The 14,837-nt window shown below is 25.3% G+C and overlaps 1 protein-coding gene across 3 annotated transcripts; it reads left to right on the top strand.

The window, feature by feature from the left end:
* Positions 1-1,942: 1,942 nt before the first annotated feature.
* On the top strand, positions 1,943-10,250 carry LOC132930149 (NFX1-type zinc finger-containing protein 1-like). 3 transcript variants are annotated; one of them, XM_060995849.1, is made up of 12 exons: positions 1,943-2,191; positions 2,271-2,370; positions 4,511-6,396; positions 6,472-6,555; positions 6,948-7,219; positions 7,282-7,425; positions 7,488-7,761; positions 7,981-8,176; positions 8,729-8,870; positions 8,946-9,185; positions 9,532-9,629; positions 9,949-10,250. In XM_060995849.1, exons 3-11 carry the CDS (start codon positions 4,527-4,529, stop codon positions 9,613-9,615), a joined length of 3,306 nt encoding a protein of 1,101 aa, XP_060851832.1. In that variant the 5' UTR covers positions 1,943-2,191; positions 2,271-2,370; positions 4,511-4,526; the 3' UTR covers positions 9,616-9,629; positions 9,949-10,250. The 3 variants fall into 3 exon arrangements, with proteins under 3 accessions (XP_060851832.1, XP_060851833.1, XP_060851831.1); XM_060995850.1 differs by lacking the exon at positions 2,271-2,370; XM_060995848.1 differs by having other exon boundaries at positions 1,943-2,370.
* The last annotated feature ends 4,587 nt before the right edge of the window (positions 10,251-14,837 follow it).

Genomic DNA, 14,837 nt, shown 5'->3' with positions numbered 1-14,837 from the left:
TGATGAGACGCTATTACCAACGAAGATCCCACGTTTCTTGTTTAATCGCTTTACTTTTTGTTTAAAGTAGCTGCAGTAAGACAAAATATTACAACTTAAAAATGCTCATATTTATAGCTTAAAAATTAAAATATTAAAAAAACTCTACATCATTGATTATGTTCTAACCTTTAACTTTAACTATAGATAAATTTGCTCTTATATTAAAGCTAACATACAGTAACAACATATTGTGGGTTCTACTGAAAGAAAAATGCCCATGTTGTATGTATAAGACTGAGTCAACATATGAGGGTATGGTGTTCTCTTAAACTTAAAAATATTTAAATTCTTCTATGGATACGAATGCGATTTTGAATAACCTATTTCAGGTTTTTAAAATGTCTTGAAATTAAAATTTTTTTATAATTTTTAATATATACTTATTTAAAACCAAAATTTTACTAATTTTATACATACAATATATAGTTTTTTTTATAATATTTTTGACTGTTGTACAATATTTATAAAACATAAAGTATATATACTTTAACATTTAAAAAAATTATAAATGAGTTTTCCTTAGATTTTTTTTAGTTTGTCCTTGTTTTACTTGATCTAGATGTTACGATAGGTACCTTATGGCTTACCTTTATTCAGTTACTTATTTGTCGTATTTTTAAATTGTGTGAATTTGATAAGAATATTAGATCAACAATTGTTGGTAAAACATTAATTACGTTTAACTTATTTAGTCCAACTTGGGCCACTGTTGTTCAACCGTTGACCAAGTTATATCTAGGATAAATTTAAACAAGTCCATTACGTACATTTAAATGTGACTAACCTTAATAAAATTTAGTCTAAACACTGACTATAAAACTAATTAGTAATTATATTTTTAATTGTGTACGGATGGGTAAATGTCGGAGAAAAACTGGTGGTCGAACATACAAACATTTGAATCAAGAATGTTTTTATTTTTTTTTTATAAGTTAATATACCTACACTCACCAGGTACAAAATATATTTGTTAAATTCAGAAAATTGTCTAGTATTTTTTAAAAATTTTAAATAGTTTCCCAAATTAGTTTAAATAAATTATAAAATAGGTTTTACATAAGAAAAACATGAATGCTGGTTATTCTGATAGATTAAAATTGTATTTAATTTGTGATAAATAGTAATATTATAATAATTATATATGACCATAATATTATATTAAAGAGAGTATCGAAGTTTCAAGGTTATCCATTATATCATTATTTAATTTATATTCTTCTATGTGAGTTTATAATTTAACTGTTACATAATTAAATCGCAGCCTATTTCGTAATTATCACGATTTAAAACAAATATCTTAAATTGTAGTTATTATTCAAATGGTCAGAAATATTTTAAATAAATATGAACAACTGAACACGGCATTGATGGCATTTATGGTGATGGCAAAGATAATGAATGTAGGTACCAAGGTGGATATATATATATTATATATATATATCAATATATGCCTTGGTAGGTACTAGGTACTATACTACTATAAATAGGTATTATCTATGGGTGGTAGGCGAAGAAGAATTTCTTACTAAAACTACGATAGACATAAAATAAAAACTACGAAATAGGATTTACTGGATTTAAGTATTTATCTTTTCTGTTATAAGTTGATATATTTGCACCTATACACTATATTTTAGTAATTGAGAATGTCATTTGTTAATTGTTAATTGTTACTACTTATTATGAAAATAAATTTATTTTGTCTAAGGCACTGTAGAGATCTTTATAGGGCCCTAATTTTGTCATGTTATTAGCATTATTATAGATCGTACTTGACGGTTATTAATTATTACTATTATTAGTTATCAAACAGCTGATATCCACTGCTCCCCCACCACCATCTACAGTCTGATTGTACTTTATCATGTTAACGTTTTATTATTATCTTTTCAAAACCACATAAATTATTGTTATAATACGTTATACTATATAATAATATAAAAATAAACTAAAATACCAATTATCCAGGATTATTTATTCTTATAGTTGTTATTAAATCATATATCATTGTGGATGTGTTTAGATTATAATTTAATCACAATAATCCAAGTGGGTTTCCAACTGCTTTATTGTGTTCTGCCTTTCTTTTTAGTGTCACTGTTTTTATTGTTTTTAATAACCAATATAAAATTACAAAATAAATACACGAGTACATATACACACTGGCCAATGACGAGAATTGTTTTGCATAATAAATAATAATGTTGATTTTTTTGTACCTATCTAAGCGTTTATTGGAATTTTGAATAATCGTATGACTGTTATCCGTATCCCAACTGAATATTTTGTGATTTTGTAGCGGAAGAATAATACTTTTTAATTACTAAGGTAAACAATCTATTATTTAAAAACCTTTTAACCTTTAATGAATAATGTTAATGAATTTTCAATTCTAATTGAAACTTTAAAATTTGAATTTTGGTTACTCAGATGGTCACTACTATTATTCACTCATCTGCTAGTAGATTTAAATTTTAAAAATACAATATTTGTATTCCTAACTATAATTTAATTTGTTATACCATGCATTATTACAATATAGGTAATCTTTTTGGCTTGGTATTATTCAATTTAAATAATAAATAATTATCTATATAATAATAGTTTCATATTCAAATTTTGCTTATTTGAAAATTCATTATTAAATTAACTATTTTTAATTAATAGTTGTGTTAAATGTTTATCATCGAGTGATTTAATATAATATTATTTATAACTTATAAGTATTTGGAAGCTTAGTAAATAATATATTAGTACAATTACTATATTTTGTTAATTTTGTATACATTTTAGAAATTAATAATATTAAATTAGCCAAATAAATTGATTTACTGTGCTTCAAATACATTTTTCAATATTTTTATTGTTGAAATTTTGTTATGAATTAATTTTTTATTTAAGAAAAATAATTAGGGTATGTCAATTTTTTTTAATTTTAAGTAGTATCCTTTTAAAGTTTAAAAAAACTTTACATCTTTCATGAATTGTCTTTGTCTTATTAATATTCTGAATAAACAACTAAATTGAAAATATTATGTAGTGAATAATCGGAGGTTTTGTTGTTTTTTTATTTTAAATTAAGTTAAGATTATTTTGAAATTTAAAATTTAAAATTGCCCATAACTGCTATTTAAAGAGAAATTTATAAAAAAATCCCTTTGATATTGACTATATAATAATTTTATATTTGTCAGTTCACTCTAATATTGAACATAACAGAATTAAATGAATTTACAATTTCAGAACATACAATTTGCTTTATAATGTGTTTGTAATACCATTGATTTATTTGATTTTAAATATTATAGATTGCTCACTGGGCAGTTTTTCGTTAGCTCACTTTTTGGACAGCACTGTTATACTTCTGTATAATCTTCTGTACAATTTCAGATGTGTTATTAGTTAATAGACATTATTTTTAATCAATGGTAATACGTAAACAATGCATGTGTGTACAGAATTCTCTTAATACTATTTATATTTATTAACTATTGAACTATTGATGTAATAAAATTAATCTTTTATAATAGTTATAACTTATATTATTTTAAATAATTTTTGATTTATCTACCTAACCCGAAAACACTTGTATTTGGTTAGAGGTAGGGTTAATAAATATTGATATAAAATAACATGATTTAATAAAAATGGCTAATAAATAATAATGAACCTCTTAAGTGTATAGATACTAAAATATACACTCAGTTAACATTTTAGTTTTTAAAAGATAACAGTATGAACAATTAGTTGTATCCTTGATATATTCTCGACTTATCTTTACATATTTTTTTATTATTAACAAATTTAACATTTTTCAGAGTAAATATTAATTTTAATTCTTATAATAATTTTTACTTGATTCAATAAAATTACATAATCATCAAAAAATAATATAATTTATTGTTTTTATTGACCTATAATAATATGTCATGAACTGATAAATGTATAACATTTATGTTAACATTAATTTTAACTACAAGTTTTATTGTAGTGTTATTTATATATATTATAAATCAAAAAGAGAATTTTATAAAGTTATTAATTAATAGTTTGATTTAAGTAGGTAATAGTTGAGTTTTTGTTTTTCTGTTAGTTTTCTGTGAGGATTCTTGAAAATGCCATCAGTGACTAATGAGACCTAAAGTAAAATTTTTATGTATAATTGCAAAGTATTTTTATTAAATATATACTAACACTAATACTTGGTAAATAATTAATTAATATTTTTAAATATTTTATCAACTGTTATTAATTTAATAATATTTAAATAAGATTAATAACTAATTGTTGTTATTAAATGTTCCAATAGTGTCCTAATTGAGTCTGTTAAAAGGGGTCAATGTATCAAACTATTAAATAGTGATTATAAGATGTCAGATTTAAAATAAATTTATATAATTTATATAATATTATTTGTTTGAGTTTTATTTACAATATGAAATATAAAATTACATTTTATCTTATTCAGGTTATTACCATTCATTATGACGAAAAAAAAAAAAGAAGACTATACACTTAAGTATAAATGGTTAGAAAATGATTTGTCAAAATCATCAATGGTGACATCTGTAAGTTGTTTTGACGACTATAGACGTATTCCACTTTATCCCACATTAGAAGATATAACCAATGGACCACCAATATTATATGCAAATTATGTTGATCGTCCATATAAAAATTGTGATGAATACTTAAATAACTTTTTCCGTCTTATGCGAGAAGATTTTGTTTCAGTTATTAGAGATACTTTAAAAACTATAAATGCTAATAAAAGTGTACTCGAACGAGGAATGGACAGATTATGGTACTATAGTAATGTTAAAATTGAAAAGAAAAGAACTTCATCTGTAGCAATGTATTTGCAATTTGATACACCTAATAAAGCTAAGGATTTTAACTATGAAGATAGTAAACGATTTAAAAATGGTGCTTTGTTGTTGCTTTCAAAAGATTTATTTAATACATTCAGTTTAGGAATTGTAACTGATACGTTTAAGTTAAATAAAGGGATAGTTGGTGTCGATGTTGTTGATTTTGAAGAAGTAAATAAATGGAGCTCAATCGATTTACTAGAGCCAGATGTTTTTTATGAACCTTATAGATATGTTTTGGGAGTATTTCAAGACTTGTGTGAAACAAATTTTCCAATGAAGAATTATATTATTCATGGTATTAAAGAAATTTCATATCCTAGTTATTTAACAGGAAATTCTGTTTATACTATTAATGGGATTACATTTGATATTCTTCAAAATGACCAATGGCCGTCAGCTGAAATACTTAACATGGATATCAATCAATATGAAGCATTTAAAGGGGCCTTAACTAAAGAATTTACTATGATTCAAGGACCACCCGGCACTGGTAAGACTTACATTGGATTAGAAATTGTAAAGGTTATTATTGAAAATATGTATGATACAAATAAACTCAATCATCCTATTATGGTTGTATGTATGACAAATCATGCCTTAGATCAATTTCTTGAGGGTATATGGAAAATAACAAGAAATATTTCAAGATTTGGGCGTGGTACTAAAAGTGATATTTTAGTGAACTATATTCCAACAATGAGTGTTGCTCGCAAGGATGAATGTGCCGACATATATGTAGACGCCAGACGAGACATAAAAGCTTCAATACAAAACGAAAATCAGCATCTGCTTAATATTAAAGAAGTTGATCGCAATGAAGGTGTAGTTGATTTGTCTTTACTTATGCAAGTGCTTAACGAAAATGGTTTTAATACATGGTTTCAAGATTCATATGATTTACTTGCATGGTTATTACATGGCATTTCATCCGTGAATGGTATAAATCCTATACATTTTTTAAAAAAAGATGAGCTACTTGCTACTCGATTCTCAAAACTAGATAAAAATAAAACTAATAAAAAAGTATATTGCATAACTTTGAAGAGTATAAAACTGTATTGTACCCAAATTCAATGTCAACTAAATAATACAAGTCGTAATCTAAAAGATGATGATTCTAAAAAAAAAGATTTAGAAAATGCATTAAAAATAATGAGAACCATAGAAGATTACATAGCCAAACATTTAAAATTGTATAAATCTGGATCTTCTGAAAAATTTAAAAATCAGAATAACCGTGACTTATTACAAAAAAGAGATCGATGGTTATTGTATTATAATTGGATTCGTTTATATATAACAAAAGAGTATAATAATATTGAAAATATAAAAAGTACTACTCGTCAATGTAGACGAGATATGAACAAGTTTAAGTCAATTGGATATTTGAAACCAGTTCAAAATAAGTATGTGATTGGTATGACAACAACTGCTGCTGCTAAAAATAGATATTTGCTTAAAAATCTTAAATGTCCAATTGGTAAATATAATTTATGTTGATATTATAATAATTATATAAAAATATTTCTTTCATAATTACATATATATTTATTAGTTATAATTGAAGAAGCAGCAGAGGTTTTAGAACCTCACATTGTGGCATCATTGTCAGAATATTGTGAACATCTTATTCTCATTGGTAAGGCATTCAATTTATGCTATAAACATAGAATATATTTTGTATATTTTTAGTTATAACATTTATGATTTATATTAATTCTATAGACTATAACATACAGGGGTAGCCAACGAAAAGAAACTCGCGAGCCACCAAATATATTAATAAATATAAAAAAAAAGGGTCATACATAAATATAAATATAGATAATATCATATTAAAACATTATTTTTGTAAAAATATTACGATAAGTTGCGAGTCGCAAAGTCTATGACGGTTTGGACACCCCTGGACTATAATATAATAACAATTGTGTGAATTAAATTAGTGAAGTTTCTAAGTTTGCTTGTATTGTAAGAAGATGATTGAATGTTGAAGTTTCATAAAATATTATAAATTTTGTATTTTATTAGGTGATCATAAACAACTGCGTCCTCAAACAGCTAATCATATCATAGGAAAAAAATATCGACTTGACATTTCATTGTTTGAACGTATGGTAAATAATAAAATTCCATCATATGTATTAGCAGAACAACATCGCATGCGACCAGAAATTGCAGGTTTAGTTGCACCAGTTATTTATCCACATTTAAGAAATCATACATCTGTTATGGAACGACCAAATGTTAAAGGAGTTGGCATGAATGTATTTTGCATGACTCACAATGTTCATGAAGAAAAAGTAGAATTTTCAAACTTAATTTTTATTATTAAAATAATTATTTAATATGTTGATTTTATTAGAATTATGAGTTATCCAGTTTCGTTAATAGTACTGAAGCAAAGTATTTGGTTGCATTGGCAAATTATCTATTAAAGCAAGGATATTATCCAGAAGATATTACTATTATGGCAATGTATAATGCTCAAGTTGTATACATTTCTAATGTAAAATAAAGCATACATATGTCATTATGTTTTCCATTTTTAATAATATTGTATTGTTTTAGTTGATTAAATCACCACCTTTTGAACATTTGGCAGACATTAGAGTTTCTTCAGTGGATGGTTATCAAGGCGAAGAAAATGAAATTGTTTTATTGTCATTGGTGCGTAGTAATAATAATTACAGTATTGGATTTTTGAAGACCAACAATAGAGTATGTGTTGCCTTATCTAGAGCTAGATTGGGTTTTTATATTGCTGGTGATTTGAAATTACTTGCTAAAGCCAGTAAATTGTGGAGTAGTGTTAAAAAATACTTAAGTAATATGAATGCATTAGGTAAGAATTTATTTGTATTTATATATTGCCATTAAATTATTTAACTCAATAAATTAAACTAATCTTATAAGACAGTTGTTAAATAAAAATAAATTATACATTTAATCTATCTAAAATTCAACGTGTATTGAATACATGGTTATTTTTACCAAAAGGTACAGTTTTTTTACTATGTATTAATCTAATAAATAGGTGATTATTTTTTTGTTTATTTTATAGGCCCAACGTTATTGTTGAAGTGTCAAATTCATAACAAATGTTTAGGAAGTGTATCAAATCATTTAGATTTTCAAAGGTTTACTGCATGTCAATTAAAATGTAATGTTAAACTTTCTTGTGGCCATTTATGTAAGAAATTATGTCATGTTGAAGATAGGGACCATTTAATGGTTAAGTGTTCAAATGTCTGTAATAGGTAAGAATTTTTAATTAATGGGTAATAAATATACTTAAATAGCATTCTTTTATGTTATTTATATTTATTATAATCAACACCAGACAGCTTTTATAAAATTAACAGACATGAAATACATAGATAACAGATAAAAACATATAACAGTATATAAGATGCATAACTTATACTAACTTTAAAATTAGAGAGAGGAAAAAAAATAAAAAATAAAACAAACATGGTGTAAATTATATGAAACAAGATTTTTTTTTTTTTTAATGTAAGCCTTTGTTCTAAGTATGGTTTTAATAGTCTATAATCTATATGATTATTTGCATTATGCATCATCTTTAAAAGTAGAGCATTCCTGGAGAAGTTAGATTTATTGGTGGGTACATAAAAATTACACTGAAGTTTAGTGTTACTAGGAATACGAAAACTAAGTTTTCCAATAAGCCTTGGGGCATCAACTTGACCTTCGATCAGGCACTGAATAAAAGTGATACCAAAATTATCACGCCTAACTGAAAGGGGAATAACTCTCAGAGCTTGACTTACCAAACATGTTATGTTTAGGAAATGCTCTAGAGATCATAAATGTCTTAAAATGTGTTATGAAGACTGTTCATGCCAAGTGTTGATTAATCAAATTAGTGATTGTGGCCATATTGTTCAAGGAAAGTGCTGTGATATAGAAAATATGAAATGCAATATGAAGGTTTATTCTTTTTATTCAAAGTCCATTTAGCTATTTATAAATTATCTTAATTTTTGATAATTGTTTATGTTCTAGGTAAAAAAAACATTAAGTTGTGGGCATACACTCGAGAAAAATTGCTTTGAACAATTTAATTGCAACCAAATATGTAAAAAACCCAACTTAAATTGTTTATTTAGGCATTTATGCAAAAAACCATGTGGTGTAAATTGTGGTTCATGTACACATTTGATTCCTATAATAATGAAATGTGGACATATTTCAGAATTCTCTTGTTCTCAAGAACCAGACACAGTAGAATGTTTAGAATGCAAGGTAAAATTAAAACAAATACTATCATGTCATGTTAATCTAGTTTCAGTAATACCCAATGATTATATTTTGTAGAAATACTAAATTGTATACAATATTAACTAAAATTAATATTAGTTTTATTAAATATGTTTTAAAATTGTTTAAAGATGAGTTAACAATCTACAATAATTTTATAAGTGTATGAAAAAATCAATGCGATTAACAAATTATTAACTTGTGTGTATTATAAAATACTGTTTACTATCATTGATATACTGATGATCATTTACTTTGAATGTTAATAATTTGTTTCAACCAACTAAAAATTGTATTTTAATTAATAGTTAAATATTATGTTTATGATTAGGGTTATCAGAAACCTTTTATGTCAAGGAATGATGTAAACAGATTAGTTCCTGGAAAAAATAATTCAGGCATTAAGGTCCTGTAAGAATATTTGAATAAGTAAGATTTATGAAAATTGTATTGCTTCATGCTTTACCTTCTCCTAAGCATACTTGATAATTAATTATTGCCTACGCATTTGTTTATTGGTATTTGTTTTTAATTAAATGCCATAATCTATCTAGTTTTTTAAATATATGATAGTAAAATTTTCTTTATAAAAATACTAAAAACAAACCTATCTAACACCTTCCTTACTTATCTATAAATATTTCTCTAATACTAAGTTATACTATAAATCTATATCTATATTTTTAAATTGTACATTTACATCTTAAGCTTTTGAGATACATTTTTATTTAATTTTTGTTTTATTCAGGTACATTTTAATGTATAAACAAGGTCCAACATAAATGTGATTGAAACCAAACAGTTTTTGTTGATTGATATATATTTTAATCAAATAATCAAATTGTATAAAAATTATGTTTAAAGATTGTTATTTTGTAATTTTATTTTATAACACACCTTTGTGTTTTATACAAGTTTTGTGACTACTATTTTAATTTATATTATATTTGAACCGTTTAAATAATGTTTTATTGTTTTAATTTTATTATTTTTATGTTAAGAAAGATGATATTAATTTAAATAAAGGTTTTGTCAATCATTACAAATAAATCTTAGTTAAACTTTTATTATTATAATTTGAAAAGTAATAAAATACAGCAAATTTATAGTAGACTAGGGCTTTAAACCGTAGGTAATGATTTTTTGTGGTTAATGGTTCTAGTTCGTATACTATTTTTTCGTATTTAAAAACTGGTTAATATTGATCTCATATTTTATAGTTTTTTAAAACCGGGTTTTAAAATTAATAAATCGGTTAATTTTGTTCTTTAAAAATACATTTTTTCATGCCGACCATAATTAATAATAATGAAGAGAACAAAATATTAAACATAGGGTTAATCTTAAAATTGTTCGGTGCAAATTCAAAATAAACCTAACCATTGACAGTATACAACACTCATATGAATAACATAACTGGAATATTTATTATAGAGTAAGACAAAACAGAAAAAAACGAGGTAAAGTCAAAATGTTGAACAAGCATTTGATAATACCATTGACAACACCATAAAAGGCGGTATTATAACAATTTGGTTACTGGTTGTCATTAATCGTGATCATGAACAATCTATAGTAATTAGTAATATAATATTATAATCTTAATTTATTATTGATTGCATACCACTATTATTTTTCATGTAACAAACAATAGAAATACACTAACCAACTTAACAAAATGTGAAAAATTAAATTATAATATTATTATTCAAAATTAAAATTTCGAAAAAAGAACGAAATATATTTCTGGTTAGTTATTTCGTTTTCGTTTTATAAAATAACTAATAGTGGTTCCGTTTTTGTTTTTGTTTGTATAAATTTTCCAATAAAACCGGTTAATAACAAAAACGGTTTTAACCGGATTGAAGCCCTAAGTAGAACAATAACATTCTATATTTAAAATTGTATTGTAAAATGCAAATATAAATATTAGTATAAGAAACTGGAATCATACTGAAAAAAACTGGTTTTTTACATATATATGGTTTTTACAGAACCTTTCCAAAACCCTTATTTAAATATTTTAGGATTTTGAATATCGCCGGAACTTAATTCAAACCAATATATTTTAGACAAAGATTTTTAAAATTAATTTTATAATAAATCTTTTTTTTATTTGTATCTGTAATTGCTAATAAAAATTAAATACAAGCATAGTGCATATATATGTTATTATTATTTTTATTTATAATTAATAATATTTAAAAATTATCATTGGAGTATCTTGTACCTATATAGAGTACCTATAGGTTTTTAGATTGTGTCACTGAGTTTAAATTATAACACAAATTACCAATTATAAAATAAGAATTAACAATGAACATACAGTTATTATTATTATTATTAGGTAATCAAACATATTTTAATATTACTATTTAAAGACTATTATAGGGTAACCGAAAAAATCACCAAGGTTCCAGTCCTTGATTAGAACATTAGTGATGGGATACCATTAAAGTTGCTTAATAGTTGGTATACCTAGGTAGCTAGGTATATCTTAGTCCGTGATTATAAACCATCATAGTATACAATCTGAGCGAAGTGAACTAACTTTTTGGTAACAAAGGTTACTAAACAATATTTTTTATAAAATTAATGTTTTGTTCTATTTTTGTAATTTCCAATTATTTTAGAAAGTACTGAAATTTTTTTACTTTGGACCCCAAAAGTACAAGCTAGCTTGTTATCACAACCACACAGTTTAAAACGGAAAATCTAAGATTTTATTACTATAAAAAGTGTCGTCAGATATAAATAAAAAACATATCATTATGCAATTAATATATTAATCGCTTCGCTAAAATCATTGAAACAAAAATGTTTTAAAGAGTACAATTGTTCTATATGACTACGGGTCGTCATTGGAGCTGAACGTGTTAACATTAAATCATACATTTTCTTAGTTTCTGATACTTACCGTATTAGTTTATATAAATAATTAATATTTAATTGTTATGCTTTATTAATATTCTTTACCTATGTTCATTTTTTTTTGCTTTTTAAAACGAATTTACCCGTGGGCGTCTCTATTTTATATTTTTGATTATAGTACCTACACGCTAAGTTTATTAATTTTGTATGCAGTTAAAATACATTTATGTACTATCCCTTACTAATCTCTTATAATTTTTTATTTTTATACATTTGGTTTGTATTCAATATTTATGTTTTGTTATTTGAGTTTTGGCCGTTTTGGGCTACTACGTTCTACGGTTCTGCCAACTACCACCTAATTTTATAATTAATTTTTTTTTCTTCTTAAATTCTTAAAACGTGTATTTGACTGCCACTGCAAAGGTTGTTAAATACATATAATGTGTCCCATCAACTGTTCTTGCAGCAATTATTAAAACATATCGAAATACATATACATATAGTCACTATACTTTTAGCAGGTATAGTATACTTACTGTAACACTAGTACATGCTCACTTATCAGTTATCACCCCATTTTATATACCTACCTGGCATTATAATATATATTAAGTACCTACGTTTTAATGTTTGTTTTAACGTCCGAACGGCAGTGTTTAATTAACCTCGTTGTCTGATTTCAGTATACCTCTACCTACCAACGTTATTGCTCTCTATAAAGTAGAAGTTTAACGTATAGGGCCCACACGCCCCGCACCCAAACAACACATAATTGCGTGCAAACATTATTTGCTATCCTTTGCTTACGTAAGTTTCTATGCCCGACGTTCGTGTGCGAATTACTAATAAATTATTATGTACCCCTTAGAAACCGCGGATATTATTCACATTATGCATAATTAAATTGCCAAATGTTTCATGCGCGGGAACTACGGAAAACAAGGCAAGACTGACGACTATAATAATAATATCTATGGAGCCATTACCTGCGGCAGACTCGAACTGCAGTAATTATAAAATTGGAAATGTAATATTACCGTAGGTGATAAAAGTCAAGTATGGAAAATCTATTACACAATTAACCAGCATTTAAAAAAATGGGTTCTGCAGATGTCGTTCAACTTTCCAAATATTAGTCAAGACTTTGTGTTTTTTATACAAATTATTAGCCGACTATTATATGTATATTATGATATTTTATCACTAACAAGAGCAAAGTAATAATCTGTCAGCTATTAGGATTACATTAGGACACGCGGAAAGCCGAACTATTAAGTATTATTCGCGCCCGTGTCAGGTTCAATGTGTGTCAAGTGACAATCTCTGGGTCTTATATTTACAGTTATCTGCAAATTGTTTGTACTTAAATTTAATGTAGGTAACCGTTTTAAAAATAAGAATGTTTAAATACAAAAATATACTATATGAATTTACTTTCTATTGTAGTTCCGTGGTCTTTTGTTGTAAAAAAGACGGGAAAATCGAAAGTTCACTTGTCAAAACTACTTAAGTTAATAAATAGTTAAATATACAGGACATTTATTTATTTATATGAAAATAACATTTAAATTTGTTGATTGCATTACGAAAAATCAAAATTAAATAGAATTAAAGTTTCAAAATATTGCACTCTGATGATTATCTAACGTAGCGACGCGCCTCTCAAACCTAACTCTGTATAATAGTATAATAATTTTTCTTTGATAACTATTGAATAAGGAGTATGTATCTGTATCTTAATTATATAGATGACTTAGAAATCGTAGTACAAATAGTAAAATACGTCAATATGAATCAATATCAATAATATCATGAATTATCCCCAAATTTGATCAATAAATAATTTTGATTAATTTGATTACCTATACGACAAACTGCGTATATATGTATAGTGTAACATATATTTTTACTACTATTTATGTTAGATTAAATCAATGATTAATGGCTATGGTAACATTCATATTAGAAGGTTAGACTGACGAGGAAAACGTAACTAATAAAAGAAGCCGGTGCAAACAAAGGTTGCTGGCCGACTCTTCTTGAAGTTAAGTCTTTTTCTGCCTATACTTTATAAAGATTGCATAATTATAAGATTTATACACAATATAATTTATATCAATTATAAAAACATTGTAATATTTTTCTTAAAATCTAAATCCTGATTATATTTAAAAAAATATTACGGTTGATTACAGTATAATATTATATGGATTATATTATGAAAACCCATGTTTTGGGCTCTTTATTAGTCTCATAGAGCGCGTGACTAGTCTCGTAATTTTGTAAAATTAACAAAATTATATTTTTATTTGTTAGGTACACAATTCATTAGTGTAGATAAATTTGTGAATTTGTAAATTGAAACATAAAATTAATAAATTTAATAAATCTAAAATATATACTATTCGATCAGACCAGTCAAGTATTAATACTATATATAACATAAGGTTATGAATGTTATGATATCACATAATGTTCTATGTCTGTACCTTACCTTGTCATTGTAAATAAACCTTTCCCGCGTATGTATTTATCAGATTTTTGCGATCATCATTTATATCAGTGATTATCTTTACGACTTTATCTATCATAATTTTGGACCTTGGTGTAACGCGGTAGTTGGTAGTCAATTATGTAAACGTTGTCTATCTCTGGTATAGTGTGATGTCAGTGATAGACTAATATTTAAAGAAAGGACTTTGATGTTAATAATATTAGAAGACATTTATTGTAATTTGTAATACACTTATACCGAGTACATTT

This window comes from Rhopalosiphum padi, chromosome 4, assembly GCF_020882245.1.
Source record: "Rhopalosiphum padi isolate XX-2018 chromosome 4, ASM2088224v1, whole genome shotgun sequence".
Lineage (NCBI taxonomy): Eukaryota > Metazoa > Arthropoda > Insecta > Hemiptera > Aphididae > Rhopalosiphum > Rhopalosiphum padi.
This window is presented reverse-complemented; position numbering and strand designations above follow the sequence as displayed.

Coding starts and splice junctions, on each gene's coding strand:
- LOC132930149 (XM_060995850.1), top strand. CDS start 4,527: ATGACGAAAAAAAAAAAAGAAGACTATACACTTAAGTATAAATGGTTA. Junction 7,762..7,980: donor AAGTAATATGAATGCATTAG/GTAAGAATTTAT, acceptor TTTATTTTATAG/GCCCAACGTTATTGTTGAAG. Junction 8,871..8,945: donor ATATGAAATGCAATATGAAG/GTTTATTCTTTT, acceptor TTTATGTTCTAG/GTAAAAAAAACATTAAGTTG.